The sequence below is a fragment of the Oxyura jamaicensis genome, chromosome 8, assembly GCF_011077185.1.
Source record: "Oxyura jamaicensis isolate SHBP4307 breed ruddy duck chromosome 8, BPBGC_Ojam_1.0, whole genome shotgun sequence".
NCBI lineage: Eukaryota > Metazoa > Chordata > Aves > Anseriformes > Anatidae > Oxyura > Oxyura jamaicensis.
The window spans coordinates 30,121,274-30,134,438 of record NC_048900.1 but is presented as its reverse complement, the minus strand read 5'-3'; the positions used below and the strand labels follow the sequence as shown (position 1 = coordinate 30,134,438).

Genomic DNA, 13,165 nt, shown 5'->3' with positions numbered 1-13,165 from the left:
CTGAGACAGCACCAGCAAGTCTTTTCCTGTTCTGCCTGTGCACTCCTCCACAAAAGACATCCCACTAAAAAAAAAACATTTAAAATGTAGGTAATACTTACCGATGTCTATGGGCTTGACTGCCATCAAAGGCGACCAAAGAGGTGTTACCCCAGTCACAATCTTCAGCCACATGACGTAGGTGTAGTTGAGTCTCAGAGAAGGCACACGGCATTCACACTTGCCATACTCACTGCAGCCACACTGAGCGGCCATGGCAGTCCCCTTCAGAGAGCTCGTAGATGCATCTCCCAGTGGCAGATCTGATCTACAGAAAGAACAGCAACAACAACAAATGGATTTTTTCCTCAATGCTATTTCAATAGAGGAGATTTGTCCTCTGGGTAAGGTTTATTTACCCCCGGCCGGCCCGGCCAAAAAAAAAAAAAAAATGTAATGAGAAAAGTTAAAAAGACAGTAATCATAACTAATTGTTTTTGCTTTGCTGCTTCTCCCTTTTTAAATGGTTTAAAGCAGATGATTTAATGAAAAGTATTCCTAAGGACTGACCTTAAAACAAACGCATTACCATACTGGATGAGACCTGTAGTTTAGTCAGACTAGTTTCCAAATCCTGATGGTAACCGTTACTAAATGCTCCTTGAGCACACAAAGTTAGTTACCCTGCCCTGGACTAACTGCAGCTCGCTGCCACTCCCACAGAGATTTCATTTGAAATCCTACTTGTGGGGCACCAAAATAAAATCTGAACAAATGTAATGTTCATTCTAGCTTCTGCTACCATTAAACATTGTAATTAATGTAATACCCTAAAACTCTTATGCCAGTGAAAACAGTATTTGTAAAAACAGGCTGAAGAACTTCACCATTCAGAACATACTTTAGTACTTATTTTCAACAACTTACATTACTCAGGGAAAAAAAAAAAAAAGACACCTGTGTTCTCCAGAATTATTAATTTTGTGCTGATGTTTTCTAGAAACAATTTTTTTCGTCTATTTACTGTATAAATTGCTCTGTGTAGGAATGCAGGCACAACCAGAAGAAAACCCAACAGCTCTGTACCAGTCAGGTCTTCCACCCCTTCGTGTCAGGAAACTACCAAGATCTCACTTCTACACTGTAGGCTTCTCCGACACCTCTCTGCCTCCCCAGGCAGCTACACAAAGCAAAGGAAAAGCCTAAGCCACGTTACCAGATTTGGGATAAGATCAGTGCACGACAGCTTTCTGAGGGGCCCCCACATCACCTCACTCCAAATTGCTAAGCCAGGGCTAAACACAAGTCTCGATTACAAGCAGAACCACAGAAAGCCAAAGTATTTTTGGAGAACAGCCACAGCCAGGGATTGCACGAGCTGCCTGTCATCTCCAGTTTGGCTGCAGATGGATCCAGTCACAGTATAACCATTGTTCCTAAACTGCAAATACTGGCTTTAGTGGAGTTTATGTTTATACAGCCCTCAGAAGTTCAGGAGAGGTCAGTGTCTTCGTTCAGTAGGGTGAGAGGAGGAACTCTGGATAAACTTAAAACAAAGCAACAGGCTGTTAAAAAATTGAGTTTCCTATGAGAGCTGCAGCACACAGAGAGCTATAAATCCTGGTTCAGGAAGCATTTCACATCTCACAACAGTAGCCACATCCAACTTGTTGTGGGGGGAAGGAAAGACAGAGGGCTTAGTAAATACACGAGTGCACATTGCTGTCCTCATTCAGTCTTATAGCGCTGGCTGGGGGAATCTGAGAGATTTGTCTTGGCACTGAGGGATGAGCAAAAAAAAAAAAAAAAGACAGGTACTAAACGCAGAACTTTTGTGAATGGATTATAAGAGCCCACCTCTGGCATTCAAGAGAAAACTAATGAACTGAAGTTAAGCTTTCAATAGCTTACAGTGAAGGGAAGGAAAACGTGCAAAGGCGATGTGAGATGTGACTAAGATGGAAACAAGTGGCTGAAGCACAAGACACAACAGGAGAAAAAAATATAATAATGCTTGCCCTGAGCCACAGTGTAATTAACATGGGCATATGCCCAAGGCCTGCTTTTCTTTTCTACTCCAAGCGTCATTTTCAGTTGTGCAGGGACAGTTCTTTTGGTCAACACATTAAGTTAAGGCCTCCCAGATGCTTTCACACATACTTCAGAAAGTGTTGGTATTTTTGCTAAATTAATCTGTGGCCCTGTACTGAATTTTTAGACTTTAAATGAAAAGCTGCAAAATATCTCTACAGAAGTTCAAATTATTTCTTGCAACTGGAACATCTGACTGAAAATAAAGGGTCAGAACTGTTTTAGAAGAGATACAAGAACTACAATTCTTCTGTTTTCAAGAAAGGTACAACAGCAGCTATGGGTAGCTGTGTTGGAGCCTGCCAGAAGCGAGGTCACCAGTGTAACACTGCTTTCAGTATTTCTCTATATCGTGCTTGTGCAAGTGCAATCTTTATTAGGAACTGATGGAACAAGGCTGTCTGGGGTTCTAGGGATTTTCAATAAGTATAGATAAATGCATGTGATATATAGTAGCTCTAGACCAACACTTCCTTGAACAAGCTGCCCCTTACCATCACACCACGTCTGATGGCTGCCTAGCTCACGACATGCCAAGTCTCTAAGAAGAGGTTCATATTCTCCAGCTAAAGAACACTCCACGTATAAATGATGTGCTCAACCGAGGCACCAGTCTTGAGGTAAACTGAGTGATTTATCCTTCAGAACACAGGAGCCTAGGCCCAGAAGTCAAGCAGTGCCCCACAGGTACTGCGAACAGGGCAGAAACACGAGCACACCCTATATATCACCATCCACCAAAAGGGCAAATTATAGGCAGTGCTCAAAGTTCAACAAGGAGCATTCATCTGTGTCACTGCAAAAGCATCCCTAAGGCTAAGTGATTTCAGTTAATGTAATTACCATCAAGGTTTGCAGCATTCCTAGAATACATACAACTGGAAAGATCTTCACTTTTGGGAGACGATTAACCTAATTTGTCTAATCATATTTCAGAATAATCTTTCTCCTCCCAAAGACACGCTGCCGGGGAAGGTAAAAGCTCAGTAAATAGCACTGTTTCAGACAGAACAAAACATTTTCTATTCAAAGTAACTTGGTATTATTAGAAGCAGGCAAACTGTGGATGTGTAAAATAAAAAAGATACACTTCTAATCCTGAAAAACTTAAAACAGCTGAAGACTCAAACTTTGTGATGTTGATTCTTCTAGGTCATTATTTTCATACATTGCTTGTCTTATATGTGAGAATTCTGGCCTAAGCTCCAGACTCCCAGGGAGTAACACATGCCAGGAATGCATATTTTTAAAACTGGGAATGTCTTCAAGGTATTTTGGCTCATGCAAATAAAATGTTAAGGTATCAGCAAGCCAAGAGGGGAAGCTGTCACCTTAGCATGATCTGAAATGCTTTGCTAGCTGTTCCCCCAGAACACAGGGACCCTAAAAGAAAAATGTTAACGTTAAGTCTGGGTAGTGAAACATGTTCTCTGGTGTCAGGAACTGCACTGCATCTTGCCTTTTCAGCTAAAAGTAATCAAATACAGAAATGCCACAAGTCCTCTAGGAAGCCTTTAGGGCCTCCTCTCATAAATCGCACGATGCTTACTGAATTCCCTTCATAATACAAAGAACCTCTTCGTACCAGCTGGGACCTGAACCTGCTGTTCCACCAATGTTAGGCACACCCCAAAAAATCAATATACAGATTACTTCGTAAGGATTACTGGCTGAGATTTTTCTGCTGCAGTTGAGACTGAATGGAACAGAGGTGAAGTCAGATCTGCCTCTCCCACAAACACATAGCGGTATGCCACAAAGCAAAGTGAGGAACACTCGAAGTGGGAACCCACTCAAAATCTGGTTTCAGCTTTAAAACATGATGCCAACTAAAGAACCGTATTTATTATCAATTAATAGTGTTGCTTCCTACACTGACTACAGATATAATTTGTGGTAAGCGATATCTGTCATCCAGTTCTGTATTTTAAACAGAAGTTGTCCCCTGTGAATTCAGCACAGCCAACTACTTACACTTAGCTTATTTCCCTTAGAAATTCAGTCTGCATGTTCACACTATTCCTTCCATCCTACCAGTGATACAGGAGAAACAGCGTGGTTTTGGGAGTGGAATCAAATAGATCAATTTACCATCAAATCAGACGGGTTCTGTATGAAAGATGTGCCCACCCCCCAGTCAGGACAATTACCATGTACTGCCATTACAGGGAGTATTTGTGATGGTGAAAACTACGCAGGTGGGTGCCGCTCAGCAGCACCAGGGTGATCACAGCAACATTTAATACAATGCCAAGTCACATAGTTACTTTGAGAGAACATTATGGTCAAAAGCATCAAAAAGGCAGAACCAAGATCACAGCTTTAGAATTAAGCAAGTGTAAAAGCAAAGATATTTTAGCAAGTCAATTGGGATTTCATTAAAGCATTTCAAGAAGCATGGCAAGAACGAAGGAGAGGGGCCCTCCAAGCTTATCGCTTCTCGTTCAAAAATAGAACCACATGCTTTCCTCTGTTCCGTCTTTGATTACTTTGAGACAAGGCAAGGTATAAACCATATCATCTGCTTGTAAAGCTAATGCTACTAATGTGCTGCAAGCCTGGGAGACTAATGCTGATATTTTTGAAAATGCTTTCGGATTTCTAATGCCAACAGTGAGAAATTTAAGTCTGTACTTACACAGCATATAAAAGATTAACCTTCAAATCAGGTCTCAAGTGTAGCTTCAAAAACCGGAGGCTACAAACTAACAGATCCAGCTTGCCTTTAATCCAGCATTCAATGTTCCAATCTGAATCTAAACAAAAAAAAGAAAATATTTCTGAACTATATTAAAAGCAAAGAACAACTGAAGAGCCAGAGTACAATTCGCTAAAAAAGAGACAAGTAGCAGATACTCATGAAGGCAAGGCACGACCCCACATATGCAAATGTGCATAAATAGTCCCTTTTGAACTGGGGACCAGTATACAGCCTTAAACTCAGAAAAGGCTAACCACTTGTATGGTAACAGCCTGCTGCACTCTGATTATTAGAGAAGCAACATGTTTTACATAATTATAGGGACGAGGCAACAAGGCAAAGTAAGAAATGAAGCTGCTGCTGCTTGAAGATTTTGCTGCTAACACGTACAGCCTCTGCGTGGCATACACTCTGTTCACACACGCAGTTGTATGGCATACACAACTGCACCACATTTCGTGTGGCGGTCTTTAAAAGAGATTCTTTTCCCATGGGACAACACTTGTAAAACAGAATTCTACTCTAAGTCAGCAGACCAACAGCTCCCTGTGTTGCTCACATAGTGTGGTTTACAGAAGGAGAAAAACAGTCTAGAAAAGTAATTCCATCAAATCTGCATACAGATATTTACTAAGGCATCGCAATCTGGTCAGAGGAGAAGGCTTGCTGTCTTCCTCCCCGGCACTTGCTCTCTCTCTTCTCCCTCCTGAAGGAGTTCAAAGCCCACATCCACAAAAAAAAAAAAAGTTTAAACTATTTTCCACAGCATCTGAACACCTGTGAAGATCTGGGCTTACATCCTCATAAGCAGTACTACATGTTTCACTGTAGAAAGACAAACTATTTTTTCCCCTTTGCATATGTGCTATTACCACTTTTACCTTCCACTGCAGACTTCTGAGATATTATACTACAATTAGTTCTCTGCTCTGGATAAAAATTAATACCCACTGAAATAAACAATAAACAACCACTTAAAAACAAAGAACCTTTTCCTGAAGGACAAGTAACTTACCATGCCTTTGACTGAAAAACCTACCTCTTTCCTGAGAAGCAGAGATGCTTATTTCTGAAGGAATAAACATCCTTGGCTGCATGCTTGCTCTGTACAAAGAACAATCAATGTTGTTATCGCTCCAAAGGCAACACAGAAAACTTTCTTCATTCATTAGCAAGGGAGGGTTGGTTTCAGCAGCTCCAGGCTCTCTCCTCAAACCAGACCAGCTCTCTACAACTCCAGCAGAGAAAGGACTCAAAACCGTCTCATTCAGCAACATACAGGGTAACGTAAAGTTCCTGGGAAGAATCTGATGGACCATACAATGGGCAACTGCTGTGTGGATGAAGTCTGCAAATAAAGACAAAGGAAAAGATACCAAAAATAATGGTAAAAGTTTTTATCACTTGACAATGAAGGGAGTGGCCAATGTTATACAGAACCACTTTCATTACAGAAGAAAAAAAAAAAAAATCAAATCATTTCCAGGGGCTTATCTCCTCTGAGCTAGAAACAAAAATATTTAAAATCACACCCTCTGAACTGGTGTCACAACTGCCAAATGCCAGCTTCCTCTCCCAAAGTCACTACAACAAACATTTTGTTTTCCCAACTTCTTCAAATTGGTCAAAATCAAGCCTGCAGGGGAAGCATCACTTTGGGGTAAACTGGCTCCTATTAATTTAAAATCCACCAAATCCTCATTCTAAATTCACACACTTCGCTGGGACTTTTGCGATCCATCTCCTAATAACATGGTCCCATCACTGCAGCAAAAAAATTATCCCATTGTAAATATAACACAGTCACATTGTAACTGTTAAATTCCACGGAACAGCATTACCAGCATACACAACTGGATGCAACTATGCAACGCCAGAGCATTATCTGGGAAATGAGATGTAGGAAAAAAATGGTCACAGAATCAACGATCTTTCCATCAGACTTAGATTCTTCAAAATAAAAGCGCTCCGACCGCAGTCGTAGCTCTTGTTGGTAAGCCATGGCTTGAATTACGCTAACAGTGATTTTGCGAGTGATGAACGTATCGCTTTTGGAAATAGCTTACTGTAAAACACTGAATGAATTCCAAAGATTAACGCTCCAGTTACAGAAAGGCATGAGGGTCATTTGCTCACTTCTTTGCTTTTAGCTTTCCGCTCAGTTAGGGCATAAATATTTTAAACCACTCATTAGATAGAAATTAATTCATACTCTGTGCCTTGCAACATCTAAAATAATAATAAAAAATTTCTCTAGCACTGTTTGATTAATAGTGCATAAGCTAAATAATGTAAAAATACAAAATGAAAGCTTTTTAAAAGTAGATGCACGCTACATTAAAACAGACACCGTGTTACCACGCAGCGCGTTTCGTTTTGTCTTTACACGGATTTTGTAACGCCAGGCTCCTGAAGGGTTCTGCTCTTTCCCCTTTCTCGTTTAAAAGAGTTTGTGCCTCTATAAATATCAGCTTCATTAGGCTCCCTGGCACCATGTGGAGGATTCGGTTGACTGAACAGACTATTAGTCCAAAATACATGATTAAAAAAAGAACAAACGAGCAAGTGACGTGACTGCCTACAAAGCAGGACGGTTAACCAACATACTGCCCAATTCACGGAGTCAATTGAGGGGTGCGAAGAGATTCCTGCCAAGTCACATTTCACCTAAAAAACATACTCTCCCCTGTCATATCCCACTATCAATACCACAGGATTAATTAAATCCCATAAATCAGAACGTATGCAGCTACTTGCCATTTCCACAGATGTGTTTAAAAATGAAAGAACTATAATGAATTACAAGACAGAATGTTTGGCATAGGCTTGGCATTGCTCTTAAAGGCCTGCTATCACAGCGTGCGTTAAGAACGCTTTCCTGCTCCAGACAGACTGTTTCTCTGTGCCATGGACACACGGAGGCCATCACACACAGATCTGCCTCTCAAGCAGAGGTGTATTTAAGTGCCTGGGTTAAGAGAGCTACAGAGATGCTAACCGTGGGTATTTGCTTATTTGAAAGAGATGGCCAGTCAATAGATGGCACTGATTTTCTTTATTGCAGGCCACACAACAGCTCTGAAGCCTAATGAAAACTCCCTGAAGCACCCACGTTTTCTAATGAAAAGGTACACAACATCTTCAGATTACATAAGGTATTTGTCAACAAAATATTTGACACGACATGTATACTGTCTAATGATTTCTTCATCTTTCATGAAGATAAAAGATACGGATTTTGAAACTAACTTCATTGGATTGTGGTACCTGCTTTCTCCGTGAACATTATCATCAGGTCTTTAGTTCTTTTTTCAATAATAAAAATAAAAAAAAGAAAGGCAAATACCATCTGTCCCTGAACAGCATACACCAATATTGCTGTGGACATTTCCCAATTAGAAAAACAGATAAATCAGGATACAGATAAAACAGATAAATCAGGACCTTTGCATATACTAGCTGCATACTGTGATAGGATACTAGTGCTTGAAACACCACTGCAGAACAGAAACGGTGAGTACTCTTCATTCTAAACCATTTCTAACCATCTTATTTTTAACACAGTTAACTTACCCAACAGCACAACTGTGGTCAGAACGATTTGCCAGGACATCTTGTTTTGAAGAGCTGGTCTGAAAAACATATAGAAAATTAACTGAGAATGATAATTATCATCAGGGTTTCATTACGGTGCACTTCTTTTACATTGGTCTTCACACCTTTATAGCAGAAAGCAACAACAAAATCAGAATGTCATTTGGGAATAAAATGCATTAACATTGCTTAGCATATCATTTAAATACCAGCGCAACTAAACTCTCAAAATGCCCAAGAGGTACTCAAGTATCTCTTCCCCCAAGAAAATAAAAGAAAAAAGTGCAGCATGCACAAAAGCACCCAAACATCAGTTTGGTGAAGACTTCACTAAACTTTACATTAATATTTAAATATTTTCCTTTCATTTGAGGTTCTTTGTTCTTTTTGATTTTCGTATTTTAGCCACACAAATTCCGTGGAAGCCGAAATATAAGCACTTTTATACTTTAAGAAACAGTTTGACAAAGGATATCAGACTAAAACACGCAGAATTTGGTTGCCTTTGTAATTAACTAGAACTGGATGATCAGTAAAATTTACAGATCAAATCAGACAGGGAATGTTGTGGCAAGAACTAAGATGCAGGGAGTCCCTCCAAAGGCGTTCTCATTCCTTACATAATTTTGAGACCAATTTCCTCGAGACCGCCGATGCTGCCAAAAGAGCTGGTGCCAACGTACGTAATCCCCTGGCCTTTTGGTTGGGGCAGCACGCACTGTACCACACGGCGCAGCACAATGATACGGGGTCTCGGGAGCTGCGTGGAAGCAAATTGCTGTGGTGGTGGAGGAGCAGGAGGGAAGAAGCAGGGCACTCCCTGCTCGTCCTGCACAGAGGGTGAGACATCCTCGTTGTCTCACCCCAGGCAGAGGTCCAGCAATCCACCACGGGGCAGAGAGGCACCAGCACAGGGGAACCGGTGGCTGCTAATAAAGCCAAGGGGTTTGGTTGTGGAAAGGAAAGCTGCTCTGTGCCCAGACTACACCCAGAACTCTCCCTCCTCTTCCTTAAATCCTCGCCAGAGACTAAAAGGATCATCCAGGGACCCTTACAAGAAAAGCCCTTGGAAATTCAGCGGGGCTGGAGCCAAGCTGTTCCTTCAGCACAGACTGTCCTCGTTTTGGTCTGAAAAAATGAGTCAGTCCCATCCACTTTTCTCCCCATTCATCCAGGTTATAATCAGACTACATTTTAAGCTACATTTTGATCAATTAAAGAGGAAAGCTCAAGATTTCAAAGGCAGTGCTCCACAACCCCTACTTTGGAGGAAAATTTGCCTCTCAGCAGAGCTGTTAGCAGGCCAGCTTTCCCTGTACATCTGCCATTAGCCAATTTCCTAATAAGTGAGCCATGAAGGCCAGCGGAATTAGACTAGCTACAGCCTTCTATTAAGCCTGCCATTTCACAAAGATACAGGCTGGGATTATTTCCAAAAGCGTATGATGAAAGTTACCCAGTTTTTTCAAAGTTTCTGACTGGAGGAGGAAAATAAAATAAAATAAAATAAAATAAAAATAAAAAAAGCTTTTAAAACAATTTCCTCGGCATAAACATATGCCATTTCCATTATTAAATCTACAGTTTAATGAAAGCCAGTCCATTTGCCTCCTTTATAGGCACAACAAAAATTTGCAGTTCATAGCTCAACCACTTCTCAGTAGGAACTGGCAGAGACCGCTTCGACATGTTGTGCAAGAAAATCAGACAGCTTATAAAGTTATTGGTATGTCATGGACGTTACTGAAAATGTCTTTAGAGCTCTCACTCTGAACACCAGTAAAATATTTCCATCAACAAAAGCTCTAAATGGTCCATAAAGTCACAGTCCATCAGTCACTCTCCCATTGTGAGAGCCCATACCGAATGAAGCTAAAGCTGCCACCCAGGTACCTTAGCCCTTCTGTTTCTGGATGTTTAGAGGAAAGAACCTCTACTTCGACAACCATCTGTATTCCACTGTATATTTCATAGCAGAATGCGCAGCACCAGTGAAACACCGTCTCTCACTTGTCCCCAGATGCAAGAAGGCAATACCTTCCATGTGGACTGAAGGGAAAGCAGCCACAGATGCCGAGAACCATGTACACTTCAAAGAAGAAGGCTGTAGTTATGCAGTCTCCTGAAGATAACAGCATTTTCACATCCTGCTCCCACATAAACATCCAGATAGAGCGATCAAAGAGATTCTGATATCAGCACTAATTTAACCATAATTAACAATATTTGGGCCAGAAGGCAAAAACGCAGCTCAGACCACTTCAAGACGTTTTCTCCTATTGCATCGATGTAAGCGGATACCACAAAGCTGTTCCTTTTAACCTCTGGTCCCAACCACGCTCACGAACAAAAACCAGTGCTGAGCAGGATCAGAAAGCAACACAAAACACAAGGCATCGGCACGAGCACCCCTCCTGGATGCTTTGCACAGGGGCTGGGTAAAAAAGAGCTACCTGCGGGTAATGCCCAGGACGCGACCGATGTCCTACTGGACCAGGCAGGATCACTGAACACCTTTTCCAGTGAGAATACTGAGTTTACCATAAACCCTAACTGCACTGTAAGAAAGATTAAAGCTTTGCAAGAATAGTTCAAGGAACTGGAAGTTAATAAAGGAACATTATGAAACCTTGTAACTACAGCTCTGTCCTGGAGAGACTTAACACAGCGAGGACAAATGGTTTTGTGCGTGGTGGGGGAAGTCTCCACACAAATGGGAAGAATCGGGGCCTGTTTTAACACATTGGCCTTAAGATGCTGCATCCTGAAACCACCAACTTTGCTGCTGCGCAGAAGGTGACATTTTCCAGTTCCTTACTCTTCCTCTCCATGCTAACTAATGTAGAAAAAAAAATAATTTAAGGAGAGTTCAATTGGATTTTTGTCAAGGCAGGAAAATAAAACAGCTAATACGATAAGCAAGGAGTATGATTACGAAAATAAGGTCATTTGCTACAGGACGGCTGGGAAGTCACACACTTCACTGGCATACTGGCATGGGAAACATCTTCAGAACAGCCTGAAACATGGCTGGTGATCCACAAGCACCTGCTCAATGGGCTCAGAAACATACCGAGAGTTTGCCCTTGCCCTCTGAAGCTGCCCTATTCCTCTTGTTCCTCCCCCCCCCCAAGTTTCTTGACAGATTGCACTTGTGCGTGTTTCCCTCCTGAATTACACTCACACAAAAACCAAACCACAAAATTAAAGTGGGAAGAGGACTGCCGTACGAGGCAGGTGTAGGCATCAGTCCCGCCTGGCTGTGAGCGAGCAGCGCGCCCTGACACCGCTGATCTCACCCTGAAGTTCTCACCCAGTCTCACAGGAACAGAGGGACGAGACGAGCAGATGCAGCGGGATCAGAGCCTCACATAGCAGCGGTTTGTCAGCGAGCAGTCTCAAACCTACAGAGAGTTACAGAAACTTAGCTGCCAGGATCACATATTTTCCCTCCAGTAGTGTACCCACTCACATATACAGAGTCTGAAGGCTTTTTTTTTTTTTTTTCCTTTTTCTTACTCCCATCCTCCCAAAAAAAACAACAGCTGCTAGTTAATGGGAAACAGGAACATAATACCGCGAGCATACAAACTGTCCCTGACTTTTGCAAGCTCTCTGCTACAGCTGTTTTTAACTATTCAGAAGCCCTCTATTATGCATACAAATATTTGAGCAGTAATGCCTCCATACAGCACCTCCCGGCCTGCTCTTTAAGGGTGCTCAGGGGGTTTCCATTCCTGTGGGGTTCTGACAACACCCGTGATTCGTGGTCAGTCCTCCTTGGCACCAATTTCTGTTGTCATCCAGCGTAGCAGCAAGCAGCATAAATAAGGAGTTCGGAGCAAATGAAGCGTACAATAGCAAGGAAAATGATTTGCATTGAAGTTTTTGTTTTCAGATCCCACCAAAGCTTTAACCAGGGCAACAGGAGATGCCCACCTCCCCCCCCCAGCAGACAAAGTAAGACCCGCAGCTGAACTGCCCTTGTCTCCAGAGGCAGCAGGAGAAATCCCCGCTGAGGTAACAGGCTACAAGTCCGGTGGTGAAACCCAACAGCAACACATCCCAAACACGCCCTAAACCCACCCCAAACACACCCTGGAGCAGGTTCTCCTCTCGGCTGTGCTGAGGCTGCCCCCAGTTCACGACACCCGCGGTGCCCCGACCCAGCTCCCCTCCAGCACCCACCGCGGCGCAGGATCCAGCAGCGGAGCCCTCACAGCACCTCAGCGGAGCCCTCACACCCCGGCAGAGCCCTCACACCCCGGCAGAGCCCTCACTTTCCCCGCACGCCACCGCCGGCCCCCAGCGCTGCCCGCCGCCCCGAGCCGTGCCCCGCCGTCCCCTCGCTCGGAGGCTGCGGCTCGGCGCCCACCGCGGCTCGGGGCCGGCAGGAGCCGCCTGTCAGACCCGTCCCGACCCCCCGGTTGCGGTCCGTGCCGACGGCTGCCTTCGTGAGTTAATTACCCGTGCGGTAATTAACAGCGGGTTCCCCGCGCGCAGCCCGCAACGGCTCCTGCGGCTCGCCCGTCAGCACGCTCGTGATTTTAGTGCGGTTTCTCTCTCTTCAGGCGCTACGGCTCAGGAGGGAAAGAGGAGAAAGAGCAGAAAGGTCCGGCCGTGGGCACCATGCCGCCAGCTCCCGTCACGAGCCGCCCGCGGCTGCCCCAAGCGCACCGCTCCCGGACCTGCTCCGCTTCGCTCCCGCGGCGCCGGCCCCGGCCCCGGTCCCGGCCCCTGGCCCCGCACGGCCCCGCTCGGGGCGCAGGAGCCGCCCCGCCGCGGCCCCGCCTCGCCCTC

General features: G+C 43.7%; 1 protein-coding gene across 5 annotated transcripts in view; it reads right to left on the bottom strand.

Annotated features, from left to right (window-relative positions):
- Window positions 1-13,096, bottom strand: part of LEPR (leptin receptor) — a 33,309-nt gene extending 20,213 nt beyond the window's left edge. The window contains exons 1-6 of one of the 5 annotated variants that reach the window (XM_035333592.1): window positions 12,833-13,096; window positions 11,679-11,769; window positions 8,345-8,403; window positions 5,811-6,119; window positions 4,709-4,826; window positions 102-307 (exon numbers count right to left, since the gene is read on the bottom strand). In XM_035333592.1, coding sequence (XP_035189483.1) covers window positions 102-307; window positions 4,709-4,826; window positions 5,811-6,119; window positions 8,345-8,384 — 673 coding nt within the window. In that variant the 5' untranslated portion in view covers window positions 8,385-8,403; window positions 11,679-11,769; window positions 12,833-13,096. Of the gene's footprint in view, window positions 1-101; window positions 308-4,708; window positions 4,827-5,810; window positions 6,120-8,344; window positions 8,404-11,678; window positions 11,770-12,832 lie in introns of those variants that run through there. The other 4 variants (XM_035333594.1, XM_035333593.1, XM_035333595.1 and 1 more) reach the window with 4 other exon arrangements.
- Window positions 13,097-13,165: the final 69 nt, after the last annotated feature.